The following is a 19143-nucleotide window of genomic DNA, read 5'->3' on the forward strand; positions in this document are numbered from 1 at the left end:
CTGAAAAACTTAATGCATAAAATGGCCTTAATACATTTCCATGAATTTTACTGCTACACCACAATCTTACTCCTGCAAAATCTCTTTTTTATTTTAAATCCATTGCATTCTTCATTTACACTATAAGACAATTTCATTTAATTTCAGTGTAGCCTACAAGACTGCTAGGGCTGCAAATTACCGCTTTCTATCGAAAACAACTAGCTTCTTCCAAATTCGGAGGCGGAGAAAGATAGATAGAGGAGGAACAAAATCACTTTGGCTTTTAGCCTGTTCGAAGTACTGATGAACGTCAACGGTTATAGACAATGATTTCGCAATGATGTGCACAGTAAGACTGCTCATTCTTTTAATTTATTATGGTAAGCAATCCTTTACCCTCTATTCATTCATGCGGGTTTGTGTTTTTCGTATAGTGTAACTAAAATGGTTCCTACATGTCGTTCACTTTACGTTGGAAATTAAAGGCAGATATCTGAGACGGCCTTAATACGGCTGAATTAAATAACGTTTCATTTATGGTGGCCTATCTTGAGTAGCCTAGCTGCACGGCACGCACCGTCACAAAAGACACTACGAAGTACAGTAGGTAGCCTACAAAATGACGAGATGAATAGTTTAAAGTGTCGTCGACACTTTCAAACGAGTAGAGGCTATCTGTTAGCAAGCATGAGATCAAATGTTAAGTGTATTGTTAAAACATATGCAAACACTCACATTGAGGGCTTGAAGTTGAACCAGTCACAAACAAGTTTTGAAAACGTTCAGAAAACGCAGTGACTTAACGTTCAGCATGTTGCAGCATGCACTAAAAGTGACTTGCATTATTCAATTTCTGTCCACAGGTCCAATAGTGTCCTTAGAGAGTGAAAAAAGGAGATTAACAGCACAAGTTGGACAGACTGTTGTCCTTCAGCCTGAAATCCCAAATCTGAAGACTAATGATCAGTTTCTGTGGAGGTTTCATTCAAATAGTGGATCTGTAAAGTCAATTATCGTTCAGAGCCAGGTGTTGAAAGATGAAGTTCATACAGGATATAAAGGGGGATTCAAAGACAGCCTGCTGCTGGACAGAAACACTGGATCTCTCACCATCAGAAACATCACCACCAGCCAGTCTGGACTATACCACCTTCAAATAATTGGTGATGAAAGTGTCTCAGATTGGTATTTTAACTGTTCCGTCTATGGTGAGTGACTTTTATTAATCATCACAGTTAGAGTTGTGCAATACATAACATTATAAGAAACCAGTTGTATTGCTATTAATTTCATCTCCACTGAAATAGTAGTGTTTGTATTTTCATGAATAATTGTGTTTGTGTATTTACCTGACAAGCTCCTGTCTCAGCACCTAACATCACCAGCAGAGGAAATTCTCACCCCAACACAAGGGCCACCACTGGCCCTGTGGGCCGTTCTCTGTCAAGGCCGGAGTCCCAGTCCAGCTCCAGCTGTCAGGTGCTGTGTTCTGTGAAGAATGACAGAGAGGTGTCCCTGTCCTGGTTCAGAGGGGATGCGATTCTCAACCAAACGAGCAGTTCTGAAGCCAACATCACCCTATCCCTCCCTCTGGATATAGATGACCAGGAGGACACAATCACTTACAGATGTGTGTCTGCTAATCCTGCCAGCAATTACACCACTCACCTCAGCATCCCTGCAGTGTGTTCTTATAAGAATCAAAAAGGTTTGTCAACAGTGTCTGATAAATTGTCTGAATATATAATGTAAAAGTAAAATAGCTATTTTTTCTGTGTAACATGTACTACAGTATGTACTGCTAAACTGAAAAGTTCAGATACTTTATGAAGAACAATAGACTGGAAGTGGGTAGTTACAGTTCATGCATTATATTGAAATTATGTTTGTATTTTTGTCTTTCAGATCCTTCAATCCGCAGAATGTGGTATCTTTTAGTACCATTCAGCCTTTGTGTTACAATTGTAACTTTGGCCGTAGCAATGTATTTGAAGAGGAGAAAAGAAGATAGTAATACAAGGTGTGAAGGTGGGCATGGAGGCATGATTGCTTATTCTTTATACATCGATTTTGTGGAGAGAATGACTATTCACCAACAAATCAAACTGAAATGTTTTTCAGATCAGATGGTTGAAGAGCCACACTATGCTGATTTGAAACACCGTGCACATATACAGGTACAAAATCAAGTTACTTTTACATTGGGGTGTGTTTTGTTTATTGCATAAAGTACATTTTTTTTATTTCTCTTTGTATCTCTGTATTGCTTGACATATTACATTATGGCAGTAATGTCAGAATCTAGTTGTGATTTAACATTTTTAATCCCACAAAGGTTCTAAGTTTAATTATGAAACATTACATTGGGGTGTGTTTTGTTTATTGCATAACGTACATAATTATTTTTTAATTTATCTTTCTATCTCTGCATTGCTTGACATATTACATTATGGCAGTAATGTCAGAATTTAGTTGTGATTTAACATTTTCAATCCCACAAAGGTTCTAAGTTTAATTAAGAAACATTATTGTTTTCCTTTTCTGTTATAGGATGTCAGTGTACAGGAGACAGACCTGACTTGTGAAACGATATATGCAGGTGTTGTGACATGAGATTACGTAATGTATAGTCCATGTGTTTTGTTATCTCTGAAATATCAATAAATTATTCATTTTCCGTGTTGTTTTGAACATAATCATCTCATATTTGTAAGCGTCAGTCAGTTTTTTTGGTGTTTAAAAGTTTGGTTTCAGACTGATTGAAATCACCGATGTGGCAAGTCAGTGGTGTGGTCATTCATTATGTGGCATTTGAGGCTCTTAATCGTTTTGGTGCCAAAACTGAGCCCTGTGAAGAGACACGTCATTTTTGTACTTCCCTTCACTGTCTCCATATAATAAGCTTTATGACATGTTTTTTTTTGTTTAGCTTTTTTTCACTGTGCCCACTGATGTAGTGTTACTTTTGTTGAAGGTACTTCATAGATAGTTTTATGATTGTTCTACTTCCTCTCAACATACCATTTACCCGACATGATCCAGCTTGTCCTAGTAGCTTGTGTTGTGGAAAGTCTTGCTGCAACAGGTTTCAACCACTTTTGTGGTATGTATCTGAAGGTGACTATTTTTTTGTATCGTCATCAAATCAATTTTGATGGTGTAGGCAAGGACAGATGAACACATGGGGCCCTCATTTAAAGATGACATAAAATGGAAAACTGTTATTACCTTGGCATGGTTGAAGAAGGAGAATTCGGTGTATGGCAACAAGCTACCAAGAACCAGAAACACGGTTGTCTCCTCCATATGCAAATCTCAGACTTTGAAATGACCACAATAAAACGGGCGGATCTGTGATGACACTGTGATGCAAATACAGACTCTGGCGCAGACCAACTCTCATCACCACCTAGTCCACATATTACGTTACCCCTTCAAGTTGGAGATTCAGGCTAGAAGGCAAGCAAACCAAGCAATTGCTTGGGGCCCCGAGCTGGCCAGGGGCCCCAAGACAACGACTGGTTAAGAATAAAATGCAACGACAAACTGTGAGCGCCCCTTTGATAGTCAATGCAGTAAAGTGCAACGACACTGTTACCGGCAATACCGGGATCCCCCTCAAGGGGGCCCCTCTCAGTAGTCGCTGACAGCAGCCAGCCAGCCAGGCAGGGATGGATTACTGCACGGGCCCAAGGGGTCAGGGGGCCCTGAAGCCCAAGCCTTTGCATGGAATCATTGCCTCAGTATCAACAAATCAGGATGTAGGCTATGAATCTGATTAAATTTAGTATTGGCCATCCCCAAAATGCACCAGAATACAGGAAATCACATCAAACAAATTAAAAATGTTCTGGGGGAGGGCCCCCAAACCCCCCCTCCACACATATACGACAATTAGTGGGGGCCCCTTAATACATCTGGGCCCAGGGGCCCGAAAGTTCCTAATCCGCCCATGCAGCCAGGTTTGTGGTCTCTGCTGCTGCCGTGAAAATATAAAACCTCGGCAGTCATAATGAAGCGGAGTTATGCGTCCGGAAGCCAGAAGAGAAAGGAAGAGGATGACAAGAAAAAACAAGATAGTGGTAAGTGATAAATTACACTGGATAAAATAGCTCTACTTGTCTTGTACAAATGGTGTAATGTCGCAGCAGGAAGGCTAGCCTAGCAAAAAATGTTTATGTTAACTACCTGCCTGACGGCCCATGCTACTTGTAACAAACTAGAACAGTTATAGCAACTTTTTTTTTCCGAACGGACGGAATATGGTTACATACTGTAATATGTTTATTAACGGGATAAGGAAGACGCAGATCTGTTCCAGAATCACTGTTTATCATATTTAATGACATAACATTGCTATAGCTTTGTATAGGTTTTGATGAAAGTGGCATAATGGGGGTTAGGAAAACCACACGATAAATTCCGTGCATCAAAGCAGACTGGAACTTTCATGTCTAGTAGTATTCATGCACGCCAGCTGTTTACTGTCTTTAAAGCACCAGGTGTGTCTGTCTAATTCTCAAACAGCAGAATGCTTAAATGCTATGTTAAGCTACAAGTAGGCCTAGGTCAATGTATAACATTAGCTTGGGATGTTTTTACAGTAAGCATTGGTAGTTGTGAAAGCAGCTGCATCCCTTCTAAATATCAAAATATGGAAATGCTAACATATCTTTTCTTTCTCCCTCAAGATGCTTTGCTTAAATTTCTCAGCCCTCAGGCTCTTCCTAAGGATACCTCCACTGATGAAGATGGCCTGAAAGGTTAATCTTATGTGTGTGTGTGTGTGTGTGTGTGACTGTGTGTGTACTTGTATTTATGTTGGATTTTTAAATTGCTATACAACCTGCACTCTTTATAGTTTGAACAATGCATCCTTTTTCTGCATAAGATGGCAGTGTTTTATTTTCTCACTTTGTGAGAACTGAAAAATGTTAATGTGAGTGTGTGTGTGTGTGTGTTTAACTATGTTGGATTTAATTATTGTGCACTTTTTTACATTTATATTGGATTTTATGGTACAGTGGTGTTTTTGCAAATGTTCAAATGTTCAAAACTAATGCACAGTATATATGCAACTTCAGTATTTGCACTGTCAAAATGTTGTATTTATATAAACTGTGGGTTTGCGGATATAAACTGTGGGTTTGCAGATATAAAGCTATGGCTATGCGGTGGTTCCTGTAGGCTTTGCGTGCGGCGGGGGGGGGGGGGGGGGGGGGGCTCCATGTCCATTGGCTTGGGGAGTCAATGAGCAAAGTGTATCGTGCGTGAACTACAGCCATCATGTGACGTGAGAGCTTTAAGCTGATCCACTGATGCTTGTGCCCAGGATCTACCTTGGTGTTAAAATAGCCTAGATTATTAAATTAAATTTAGTTAGACTTTGCCCATTATTTAAATGTGGGGCCCACCAGCTGGTGTTTAGCTTGCTATTTTGAGACTGAGACTTCTTGTTAACTCTGCCTGTTTACTGTACACTGGGCCATTTTACCACCTCGAACGTGCATTTTCTTTCTGTGAACCGAACGCTGTGTCGTCCACTGTATTTCATCAATACATTTTCACAGCTAAAGTAAAGTGTCTGTAAACTTAATAACAACTTGCAGAGGGTTTACACTCCGCATCTTTATTCAGCATACACTGTTACACCTTTCAAACTGGGGTCACCACCTGGTGATGTCATGTATCAGTCCCTGTGGTTGAACTTGACAGTGCCACAGCTCTACAAAGTTAAACCTTTTGATGTAAGAACGTCCCCTTCCCCTCCCCCTTAAAAACAACAACATAAAAAAACCAATACTGTACCTTGCCTCCACATTAAGATTCTCTCACACCTGGCAAAGCTTTATAGAATATGTTACTGCAGATGTACCCCTCCATTGTTGCTTAAAGGAGCGGTTTGTAGGATTGTTACCAAATGTTCTGTAGGCCAAAATCAAAACACTGGTGAATGTTCTTAAGACTGGACACAATGCTCTTCTGGGTTGCCAGATGTAATGAAGACTTAGCTAACGTTAGTTCTCCAACCATGACCTAACTACACATTACGGAAACAGTGAAAACAAAAAAAATACCTCTCTAACCAACGTAACATATTCAGCTGAAGTTAGCGATGCAGATGAAGTTTAGCCTTGGGCCTACCTGTCAAGGAGAAATATTGCAGGGCTCTCAAGTTTTGAGGACAGGCAAGAGTGACATTCCCCATCGACAATCACCCCCCCCCCTCCCCCCCGACAGAGGGTTAAAGGGGTGGCTGGTCAGACGGGTTGCGAGAATGGGGGTGTTTCATTAATAACTACAACTTTTTGTTGCTGTTATTAATATGCCTTCAGATGTTCCAGTGTAACAGAGGTCGTTTTGTCCGCCGCTCACGGCCCTCGAACCCGCCACCTCAACACACATCGGCATGGGAGTCGAACGCTCACCACTGAGCTAAAAACCCAGGCTTCCAACTCAGCGGTTAAAGCCGTTCTTAAGGTTAGGGGTGTGAGGATTTACAGTACACGCGCAACTAGCATCACCAGCTAGCATACACCAGCCCCAAGTCGGTTACCAGTTGATCCAATATTAGTTGTGCAGAAATATAGCCCATCTTATACACACCAATTGAATTGAAATAGAAATTGTAAAGATTTGTATTTTTTGTAATTATTCCATATTTAGTGTAGTCATATCCAAATGCAAGCATGAAACTTCAGAGTATTACCTTTCAGATACCAGAGTATTTGAGGCCAAGATTATGCTTATAAGGGGTTCATATGCAGTAAGCATTTGATTGCCAGTAGCCTACTGTATGCATTTTGGATATCCCAAAGTCCTATGGGAAGTTTTCATAGGGCATTTTACAAAATGCATGAGCATACCTTGGCAAATAATGGTCTAAAGTACTCATGTTGCCATTCTATATATCTACTTTTGCACACAGCATGACAAGATCTAATGCTAGGACTCAAGATCTAATGACTCAAGTCATATCAAGTCAAGACCTAGAGGGCTGAAATGTGGTCAGTTCAAAGATGCTTGTTATCCGGTAGAAAAAGAAAAGAATAATCTAGCCTTTGTAACTTTGTGTCAGTACATCACACAGTTATTCTAATTGTTTTCCAACAGTGTCTCAGCTTTCCAAAAGAGAGCAGGCATTTGATTATTGGCTAAAGTATGTAGGAGCAATGCCCTCCTAAGTAAAAATGGGGCAAAAGTATAATTTATAATTGCTCAGATTTGCAAAAGAAAAGATTTGACACATGGCACTAGGGGTGTAACGGTACACAGAAGTCACGGTTCGGTTCATACCTCGGTTCGGACATCACGGTTCGGTACGAGTTCGGTACAATGGAGGGAAAAGCAAAACAAAAATGCAGAAAGCATTTTTTTTTTGTACATGTCTCAGGCTGTACCACCTAGTGTCATACAGTCTCTTCCCTGAGCTATCTGCAACAGCCTGAAGTGTGTAAGATGTAGGCTAAACAGTACAATAAGTACCCAGACTCCATCTGTAACTTGTAAACAAAATAAGACAATCAGCTATAACTAATAACTAGGGCTGGGACTCGATTAAAAAAATTAATCTAATTAATTAGAGGCTTTGTAATTAATTAATCGAAATTAATCGCATTTTAATGGCATATAAATATTTGACCTGAGAACAGTGAGAAGTATTTTTTTTCACATGGATTTTTAGTATACCATTGAATAATGACTGAATACATAAGCTTAAGCAACATTGTTTATTTTTGTTCAAGTCCAACAGACCAGTGCAATTTTTGCCATTAAGTGTAGCAATACCATATTTAGAAATATAGTACATTTCAGAAATTCAGGTAGCCTATAGATAGGTAGACCTTCCGTAAACTATAATACTTAGGTTTGTTTTTAAGTAAAACACAATACTTTCAAGTATATTCAGAACATTGAAACCCTGACTATTAGAAAACATCTCTCTGTTGCTTCACAAGCCATAACAGACTTTGTTAATTTACCAACAGCTGGTTTAAAAAACTCAAATTCATTTCAGTGCAACTCTCTCAATAACCTTGGCCAAAACAATAAAGAGTTCAACTTAAAGTGCCAGTTGCACCAACAACATAATACAACATGGTAATACAACATAGTTCAACATAAAATGTACCATTTAAAATAAATAAAAAAGTGCCAGTGATTGACCTCAATCCCTTCTATTCTTCCAATATCCTGATGAAAAATAAAATCTCTCTGTTGCTTAGGCATCAGGAATCAGGCTAACGTCCACGCTAGCTACCACACTAGCGTCCACGCTAGCTGCTATATGTTTTGCACTGAGGTGATACTTAAGGCTCGATGTGCTGCGGTGATATGCGAATTCCTTGTTGCATAGCTTGCACACTACCATGCTCTTACGGTACCGATCCACTTGCACGACACTTCTTTTTGTCGTGTCGCATTCCACTCTAGTCCTATGGGTGACGTCAAGCGACTTTAACGCGCCCGCAAAGCATTCCGGGAAGGCAGCGCTGCATTTGAAATAATGTCGCGCGTCAAAAAGCTGGCCGATGCCCAGCTTTATGCAAATGAATCCGTTGAACGCGAGGCGACTCTCCAATGAAAGGACGAGTTTGTAGGTCCTTTGTTCTACCACAACGGTGCCTGTGAAACTTTGGTTCCGCTTACAAGACAAATAATGTTTTAACGATCTCTTCCACGACCACCTAGTAGTCCATAAAACAAACGAAACTAGGATTTGGATGAATATATTGACTGTTGGTGTTTCTGGTGAGGATTTGAGATTGCTTTGAGTAGTTTAAATAAAACAAGATTTCGAAATGGCTTGCATAGTTTGTTTAGGCTATTAATGTGTTGTATACTGTTAAGTACATGCTTAAAATTGTGGTCCATTTGTGGAAAAACACTTAAGATACGTTAAAACGAACTGAGTATGAGCTGGTAACTGACATTTTAAACAAAACGTCCACACACGACTGAACGTGGGGAGGCAGCGCGACATCTATGCGACACGACAAAAAGAAGTGAAGTACAAGTGGATCGGTACCGTTACGGCTCCCACACACAGCTGCGTTCCGTCAACGCATGCCGACGGTAGCTATGCAAATGACTTGAAGTAAAACCGTAATGTGATTGGTTGGTGCCGTCCGTAGATTCGCTTGATTGGCCGGTGCAGTCTGTCGGTGCAGCAACAGCTGAACTCCTCAACGCGAGCGGCAGGAGAAACGCGACGCGACGGACCCACAATTCAGTTCGGCAACGGATCACGTGAGCCCATGTAAAGTGAATGGGATGCGTCTCCAGCAACGCGAAGCACGCAGCTGTGTGTGGGAGCCGTTATCGACGCTTCCCATCCACGGGGCCAACCAACGCGGTCAGTTTTTTTGTTCATGTTCACTGTGCCACTGTGGTTTGTTGTTGTCTGAACCGAACTCATGCGCGTTAGTTGGTGCTCCAGTACAATCGGTCCGTGTGAAACTCATCCAGTGAGAAACGTTCCACGGTGCAAAAATAAATATGCTACGACTAAAATGCGTCAATTTTTTTAACGCGCTCATTTTTGTGTAATTAATTAATCTTAATTAACGCGTTAAAGTCCCAGCCCTACTAATAACTATTCAATATAACTGAAAATAGGCCTACAGCATCTCTTATTTCTGAAAGTGCAAAATAGGCCTACATAGAAAAATGATTTTTAAAAATCCACTTAAGCAAGACCTTCAACATCTGTGTTTAGTTGTATATGGAAGGGTCTACAATTTGCCTCAATATTTTTTTTATTGTGTGTAAAGTAATAATCTAGCCTACTAACTGTGAAAATATCACACTATTTTGCCTTTTTTTAAAAAACGAAATTGCTCCTTTCATTTCATAAACAGGCTACAACTAGAAGTCACGTGACTTTGCCCTTTGACGTTAACTCACCGTAGCATGGTTTGTTTATTAGCCTGGTAAGCGTTGTCACTTTATTTTGCTGTCTATGCACTTAACACTACCAGCTCCTCAAGTGAGAAGTTACAAGTTACCCCAACATAAAGGTAATTACCACGCGATTTACATAGCATTCTGTCATTACGAAATCATTTAATTTAAGCCATAGGTTTTGGCCCTATTTGTATCAAAAGGCTGCTGAAGCGCAGGGTAAGTTTTTTCCCCTCGTTTCAGTGATTGGTAGCCCACTACACCATCTGGGTGATGGCTTCGAATATGTGTAGCATTTTTTCCACTCTCATACCCAACAACTGCTGAACAACGCCGACACACAGTTTCATCTTATCCACCACTCTTTCGCCTGTACTAACGTTACTGTAACTGAAGTTCTCAAACTTGCGATCTTAAAGAGACTAGCGGATCCTCTAACTCTTGTGGGTCTAACCTTAGTGCTGCTAATGACTGATGGACTCGACCGACGACCTGACAAAAAAAACATAGGCGCCAATCAGAGCTTCAGAGCTAAGGCGAGGCTACAGATTAGCGTTAGGTGTCGCTAAAGAACTCCCGTAACTCTCGCTACTTAACAGTAATTGCACATGACATTAATTAATCCGCACACGAGTTTTATGTATTTTTATACCGTGTATTCTCCGTGTAAATTCATGCACCGAACCGTGACGCCCGTACCGTTTCGGTTCAATACGAATACATGAACCGTCACACCCCTACATGGCACTGACAATTTTATAATGGGCCTTTTCACCACCTCTGAGCATCCACTAACCTGGACCTTTTAGGGGGCTTTCCTCCCAGGGTGAATGAGAGGATGCTTAAAGGACAGGTTCGGTATTTTACACTTAAAGCCCTGTTTTCAGATAGTTTATGATTAAATAGAACGTTTAAGATTGAAATTTGGACACATGCTGCTGTCCTGAGAATTTTCGGTTTCTGTGGTAGCGCCCCCCCTCCTCCAGAACGATGCATAGGTGCACTGGAACAATCCTTCCTAAAACGCATTAAACTTTCGTTTACAAAGACGTGAAACTCACCGAGTGGTCAGGGGTGTTCGCTGATATGCTCACACAAAAATCGCTGCAAAAGACGCTTTCCAACCGGTTATTACCATGTTGTAAAACTGTGGAGCTATTTTTCCAAACGCCTCACACCCGTACATTCTTCCGTTGAGAGCTTGAATAATAGACACTCCAGCCCAGTTGGTGGCGATAATGCACCATACACCGTCTTGCCAATTACAAGCAAACCACTGGCATTTCATTGAATACACAGAAGAAGCAGAAGATCGCTGTCTTGAAGTATTTTGCAACAGACAGCTAAAAATGAGGCGATTTTGTGCAGTTCCGAATTGCGGGAAAATTCGTGGCAAAAAAAGTTGTCACAGACTTCCTTTCAACGATCCAGAAAGGCTAAAGTTGTGGCTGGAATTTCTGGGGTTGGATGTGAGCACACCTGTTGAGAATCTGCAGAAAGCTGATCACCGTGTCTGCATTTTACTGAACGTCGCTGGAGGTCAAAAGAAATCGCCCAAAAAGCTATTTCGCCTGAGAAATACAGCGGTTCCCACATTACCTCCTGGGACGACAGAGTTGGAAGAACTTGGGGTAAGAACTTATTTGTTATGTCCATAACCTGTCATGTTCACATCATAAGCCTAACACTAACCCTAGCCTACATGAATAATTTGGCTACATGATTTTGTACGTTTACAATTTTTTTGGCTGTGGAACTTTCATGATGAAAACGTAATGATTCACGTAGGCTATCATTCACATTGTGCAAGTTCCAAGACATTTTAGCATTAGCCATGGTTGGACGTGACAATAATTTGGATAGCGTAGTAGCCTACGATACCGCGACTGCATAAGACTACAGAAAGAAAACAAACAACCCCATATCCGTTTCCGGCAGCGGAGTAATACCGTACCTCACAGCACATCCAATACAAGTCAATGGAGTTGGACAAAAACTACGATAAAACCTGTTGGAAAGAATCTTTTGCAGCGATTTTTGTGTGAGCATATCAGTGAACACCCCTTACCACTCGGTGAGTTTCACGTTTTTGTAAACGAAGGTTTAATGCGTTTTAGGAAGGATTGTTCCAGTGCACCTATGCATCGTTCTGGAGGAGGGGGGGGCGCTACCACAGAAACCGAAAATTCTCAGGACAGCAGCATGTGTCCAAATTTCAATCTTAAACATTCTATTTAATCATAAACTATCTGAAAACAGGGCTTTAAGTGTAAAATACCGAACCTGTCCTTTAATTGCTTTTTACCCAGCATTTTTTAATACAGATCCAATGATTAATGCATCCATGGCCAGGATATAATTATATAATATGACATGATTTTAAAAGTGACCTATAACAACAGGCTATGCAACACACTTTAATTTGTTTAGTGCTAATACAATGATTAAGCCTATTTGGAGAGAGAGATGTTTACAATGTGACAATATGTCAGTCGTCGTGTGAACGAAAGTATGACTAGGCATAGGCTACTTGTTCTGAGCAAGTGTTGTCAATGAACAGGCTGTGAAACTGTTGGCTAAGTTACAGACAGTCATGAACAACTGATGCTAATTATCTGGGAAACATTCTCTATAGCAGCAGTCACGTTGTCATTGTATGTGTCAAACAAGTTGTGGATTTGTTGTAACATTAAAAGATGACTTACTCTGTGCTGAAACCATGAACTGATGCTCGAAGCTCCAAGGTGAACGAAACTTGGAAGTAGCTAACAGGTTCACGTTCAATAATTCACGTTCAACAATTCCAGGATACGCGTTTTTCATTGGTTGTTGCGTTAAATTAGCCTGGCGGGGCCATCCTATATCATTGAGATGTATAGTCTGGCATCGAATCATTCACCTCGCTTAATCCAAGGGGCGGGCAGAGAATTGTCTTTCAAACTGCCTAGGCATGCAATAGGCCAGCGCTACGACCATATCCATATCCGGTAGGCAAAACGGCAAACACATCCTTCTTAGAAAGGAATGACTTAAGTGCATTGTGTTGCTCAACTTTCAAAGAAAAGCACAAGTCCAACTCCTCCAAAGTTGACGCCAACGCCGATTCAAACAACCGCTGTTCGTTCGCCATAGCCACCTTCCTTGTTGTTCACCGTCACAGGACTGTCGTTATCCTGTTAAGCCCGCCTTAAGACTCTCTAACGAAATAGAGCGCTGTGATTGGAGAACATCCACGGTGTTAAGCCAATAGAAATTCCTATGGTTCGATACTAGACGTACAGGCTGAGCAAATTAATTTGCCGCCGCTAGGGTGCGTCTAGATTTCTAGGCTAGCGTTAAATCCTACCCAGATACAATAGAGCGATTTTCTGATTGGCTATTGTGTAGCCCCTCTCGTTATTTTTGATTGGCTGATTAAGTGGCAGGCTTAACTCCAGGGGAGACTCTTGATTCCTGCCGGTTCCATAATAGTTAGAGTGGCGCGGCCAGACATTTTGGGCGCTGCGGCAGCATATTAAATATATAAATAGTTTTTCTGCGTGAGAAATAAAATGTGTGGCGGGAGAGCGTGACAAAAGACTGAAATGAGTGACTGTCACGCTCAATGCGTGACACTTGAGAGCCCTGTATTGCCAGCTCTGCGTCAGACTTGATATTCTTCATTTGACGAAGACGTCGCCATTTCAGGAAGGCTCCTCCGATGTCCACTTAATTGGTTTCTTGTTTTATCAAACAATATTTTGGAGATTTTGGTGGCGATAATATCATCTCCTCTGACTGCCTCTCGTAGGCTACTCGTTCATGAGTTGGCCTTTGTTAATCTGGCAACCCAAATAAGAGAATGTGCCGGCCCATTATTAATACGCTATTCTAGAATTAAATTGTTCAAAACATAAACTAAAATTCCGCCCTGTAACTCATATTTTTTTTACGGGTTTCTACGGGTTATAGTAATGTTGTCAAATAAGCCATTACTTCAATTCATTGTGTTTCCTTACTCTGACGACATACTGTATGTTGATAATTTTTGGAATGGTTACAATTTATTTTCCATGTATTTCCTACATACTGGTCCTTTAAACACCATTTTAGTTGGTTTAAGGAACTTGATATGCCACATGTTCTTACATGCACAAACACACCAGCTGGAAACAGCCGATGGCATTCATGTCCCTATTCAGTTGACTCATCATGAGCAAACACCAATATGGCAATGCCAACATCCAAAGAGAGGTTATAGCAGGGGCTGGCACTGCTTAGTACTCTGGCAATAAAAAGATAGAAACCTGAAACCTATAAAACCCTACTCTGTTGTAGGCGAGCTACATGGTCGTTATCTCTGGTGCCCTCTTCTGGGTTGCTACTGCACTGTGTAATTTTTGTAAACCAAAAAGGGGTGGAACTCATAGCCGGTGAAAAGAGAAGACAGAGGTGACGAGAAAAAGCGGATGGCTTGGCTTAAAGGACTATGATCGAGTTAAGATTGTCAGCTGTTACAGACAATGCAGATTTTGTGATAATGCACATCATGAGACTGTTCATTCTTTTCATTTATTATGGTAAGCAATGTTATAATATATAGAATCTTATTTTATGCATAGTTTATGTTTTTCTGTATAACTGAAATGGAATCTTAATTTTACTGACAAATTAAAAGCAGATTTTAGGGACAAGACAATGTTTAGCCTACTTTAAGGTAGCCTATCATGAAGCATCCCAAAGCATGCACTATCATGATAACCTTTATAAACTGTGTGTAGCCTACCAAGTAGCTGAGTAAATACTTAGTAGGGTCTCGTTGAAACTTTCTAATGAGCAGAGGATACGCAAAAGTACAACCAAACATTAGTAATATGGTCACAAATTTGGAGTCTAGTTTCATAACATAGGCAAACATTGGCATCTAGGATATTGAAGCCAATTGATCCAGCCACAAACAAGATTATGCAAACTGTCTTGAACGGAATTGACCACTGTTTGAATTTTCAGCATGTTCCAGCATGCACTGCACCTAAAAGTTCTTGCATTATATATCCACAGGTCCAATAGCGTCCTTAGAGAGTGAAAAAAGGAGATTAACAGCACAAGTTGGACAGACTGTTGTCCTTCAGCCTGAAATCCCAGATCTGAAGACTAATGATCAGTTTCTGTGGAGGTTTCATTCAAATAGCAGATCTGTAAAGTCAATTATCGTTCTGGCGTTGAAAGATGAAGTTCATACAAAATATAAAGGGAGATTCAAAGACAGCCTGCTGCTGGACAGAAACACTGGATCTCTCACCATCAGAAACATCACCACCAGCCAGTCTGGACTATACCACCTTCAAATAATGGGTGATGAAAGTGTCTCAGATTGGTATTTTAACTGTTCCGTCTATGGTGAGTGACTTTTATTAATCATCACAGTTAGAGATGTGCAATACATAACATTATAAGAAACCAGTTGTATTGCTAGCTGAAATAGTAGTGTTTGTATTTTCATGAATAATTGTGTTTGTGTATTTACCTGACAAGCTCCTGTCTCAGCACCTAACATCACCAGCAGAGGAAATTCTCACCCCAACACAAGGGCCACCACTGGCCCTGTGGGCCGTTCTCTGTCAAGGCCGGAGTCCCAGTCCAGCTCCAGCTGTCAGGTGCTGTGTTCTGTGAAAAATGACAGAGAGGTGTCCCTGTCCTGGTTCAGAGGGGATGAGATTCTCAACCAAACGAGCAGTTCTGAAGCCAACATCACCCTATCCCTCCCTCTGGATATAGATGACCAGGAGGACACAATCACTTACAGATGTGTGTCTGCTAATCCTGCCAGCAATTACACCACTCACCTCAGCATCCCTGCAGTGTGTTCTTATAAGAATCAAAAAGGTTTGTCAACAGTGTCTGATGAATTGTCTGAATATATAATGTAAAAGTAAAATAGCTATTTTTTCTGTGTAACATGTACTACAGTATGTACTGCTAAACTGAAAAGGTAAAATGGCAATTTTTTCAGATAATTTATGAAGGTAAATAGACTTGAAGTGGGCAGTTACAGTTAATTTTAATGTAATTGAACACAGGAGTCTGTATTATATTGAAGAGAACTCATGATAGTATATTTTTGTCTTTCAGATCCTTCAATCCGCAAACTGTGGTATCTTTTTGTGCCATTCAGCCTTTTTGTTACAATTGTAATTGTGGCCGTAGCAATGTATTTGAAGAAGAAAAAAGAAGATAGTAATAGAAGGTGTGCAGGTGGGCATGACTGCTTCTTCTTTAAACATCGATATTGATTTTGTGGAGAGAATGACTATTCACATATGTAAGTGAAAGTTAAGGACAAACAGAAAGCACCATGGAGGCAAAATCCAGCAGTTAAACTTCTAAAAAGAGAGTGTAGGAAGACTGAAAGAAAATGGCGTAAATACAAACTTCAGATCCACTATGAAATCCATAAAGAGATGCTCCGCACATATAACTCTGAAATATGCAAAGCAAGACAGTCTTTCTTTTCTAACATTATCAATATTATCAAATAACACTCGTATTCTATTTTCAACTGTTGATAAGTTAACAAATCCCCCCTCACAATTAGTGCCTGAGCTTCTTTCAACTAATAAATGCAATGACTTTTCATCTTTTTTTAAATGTAAAGTTGGCAAAATCAGACTCAACATATCTGCTTAATTACTAATTCAACAACCTGAACTTCCAGCAACAAACAGAGGGAAACTTAACTTGATGTCAGAGTTCAGCTTGATAGACTACGAAACACTTGAAAAAACGGTACAGAATCTCAGCTCTTCCACATGTGTCTTAGACACTCTGCCTACCAATTTCTTCAAAACTGTTTTTCACCTCATAGCGGCAGATGTCCTTCAAATTGTAAATGTATCACTGCTGTCTGGCACTTTTCCTAAGTCACTGAAATTAGCTGTTGATTCAAACCAGCTAATAGGCTAACTGAAATAACACCATGCCAATCTCTAGGTATGGTGAAGGGTATGTGATGATGTGGGGCTATTTTAATTCCAAAGACCAAGGTAACTTTATCAGGATGCACAGTATTCTGGATCCATGAAATAACTGGCCTTTAAAAATAAAAATCTGCCTGTCTCTATGGGAATTTAACATAGGGGTGGGAATACTTATGACCCCTGTATTTTAAGGAAGAACATTTATTTATTTATGATACATTATTCATTCACTAAGAAAATTGGTGTCCTTAAAGGTTAGATATTTCCTCATTTTTCACGTAAGGCATTAAGATCAATTTCCAAAAGATGATTTTATATTCCTCTTTTCAGTCAACTTTAGCATGGGTGCCAATACTTTTGGCCATCACTGTATGTGTCAGTGTATAGAACAAATCAACACCTGGATGTCTCAAAATTTTCTTCAGCTGAACAAAGAAAAAACTGAAGTAATTATATTTGGTAAAAAGGAAGAAAGACTTTGGGTTGCCACTTTCCTTGACACAAAAGGGTTGAAGGCAAAGGATAATGTTAAAAATCTTGGTGTATTAATTGACAGTGATCTAAATTTCAACAGCCACATGAAAGTGATAACTAAATCAGCTTTTTACCACCTCAAAAATATTGCCAAACTCATGCATTTATCTCCAGCAGGGTTGATTACTGCAACGGACTGTTCACAGGCCTTCCTTAAAAGACTATTAAACAGCTTCAGGTGATACAAAATGCAGCAAAAACTAAAAGAACTGACCACAGGTAATACAAATGCAAAAACTAAAAGAACTGACCACATTACTCCAATTCTTAAGTCCTTGCACTGGCTTCCAGTAAGTCACAGAATTGACTTTAAAGCACTATTGCTTGTTTATAAATAAGTAAATGGAGCAGGACCTAAATCTCGTCCTCTCAGGTCCCAGGTGAAAAACCTGTTAGTAAAACCTACTGTTAGAACTAAACATGGTGAAGCAGCTTTTAGCTGCTATGCGGCTCAGCTCTGGAACCAACTTTCGGATGACATCAAAAAGGCCCCAACTGTAGCCAGTTTTAAATCTAGACTTAAGACCAAACTGTTCTCAGATGCTTTCTGCTAACTGCGCTGAGTTACAAATTCTGAATCTGCCTTGATAATTATTCTACCTTGTCTTTTATTACTTTTTTACTACTTTTGCCTTTGTTTTTGCTTACTAATTATTCTTTATTTTTAAATGATTTTACCTTGTGTTTTATGTTTTCTTTTTAGTATGATCTTTACCTTTTGAACTATTCTTTGACTATATTGCCCTTCTATGCTTTTATTTGTTATTATTGTTTGGTTTTGTTTATGTAAAGCACATTGAATGACCTCTGTGTATGAAATGCGCTAAATAAATAAACTTGACTTGACCAACAAATCAAACTCAATTTTTTTTCTTCACAGATCAGACCCTCCATGAAGTGGCATACTATGTTGATTTGAAACATTTGGATCATACAAAGGTACTACATCAAGTGATTTTTACATTGTGTGTGTTTTCTTTAGGTTTCTCATATTGCACATAGGCCAGGTGATTTTTTTTATCTATATAATGGTATTGCCAGTAACATAAGAAACTGATGAACATTTTGTGAACATTTTCAGTTCCTCAAAGTTAAGTTTAACTTTGAATTATTGTTGTTTTCTTTTTTTTGTCAGAATGTCTTCCAGAAGATAGAACAGACCTTTGAAACATGTGTGATATACATAGGGTTGTGATATGAGATTATATGTATTTTAATAACATGTTTGGTGTGTGTTTTGTTATCTCTGAAATATCAATAAACATTTATTCTGTGTTTCTGTGTTCTTTCTCATATTTGTTTAAGCACCAACTCACAGTCTGATTGGTGAATATGCTATTTGTAAATCGATATCGCAAAATAAAATATTTTAAAAAATAGGACTGCCAGAATAATTTGACTGGGCCAAACAATATCAGTGGCGGCAGCTTTGGCCGCCTGTTGCCGACCCATGTCGTAGATTATAGTTTAAACTTGAGGTGTGTCAATGATATTTTAATTCCATGTCGACTGAGCCGACAGGGATTTAAAATTTTTTTTAAAGTATAATGCCCATTCAGCCGACCGGGAGTTCAGAACTGCGTTAGTGTTTATTATCTTCATGACTAGGCTTACAGGAGGAAGGCAGCCAGAAGTAAAGCCTAGCCTACTGGGGTATACTACGAATCTCGATTAGTGGGTTAGCGAGGTATGTTGCGCTCAAAGCCAGGCTATGCTGTGACACGAAAGTGGATCTGTTTTAGTGTCGCTACTGTATATCACCATTAGT

The 19143-nt window shown here is 39.8% G+C and overlaps 1 protein-coding gene across 1 annotated transcript; it reads left to right on the plus strand.

Moving 5' to 3' along the window:
* Positions 1 to 253: 253 nt before the first annotated feature.
* LOC143133523 (uncharacterized) lies at positions 254 to 18416 on the plus strand. The gene is made up of 11 exons (XM_076293286.1): positions 254 to 362; positions 846 to 1190; positions 1340 to 1690; positions 1888 to 2010; positions 2104 to 2159; positions 2533 to 2586; positions 9175 to 9337; positions 14926 to 15264; positions 15400 to 15750; positions 15997 to 16119; positions 18256 to 18416. Exons 1-11 carry the CDS (start codon positions 320 to 322, stop codon positions 18375 to 18377), a joined length of 2070 nt encoding a protein of 689 aa, XP_076149401.1. The 5' UTR covers positions 254 to 319; the 3' UTR covers positions 18378 to 18416.
* The last annotated feature ends 727 nt before the right edge of the window (positions 18417 to 19143 follow it).

The sequence above is a fragment of the Alosa pseudoharengus genome, unplaced genomic scaffold, assembly GCF_046254945.1.
Source record: "Alosa pseudoharengus isolate Yale_2024_CS ecotype anadromous, Long Island Sound unplaced genomic scaffold, YU_APseudo_1.1 YU_APseudo_1.1_scf_2, whole genome shotgun sequence".
Classification (NCBI taxonomy): domain Eukaryota; kingdom Metazoa; phylum Chordata; class Actinopteri; order Clupeiformes; family Clupeidae; genus Alosa; species Alosa pseudoharengus.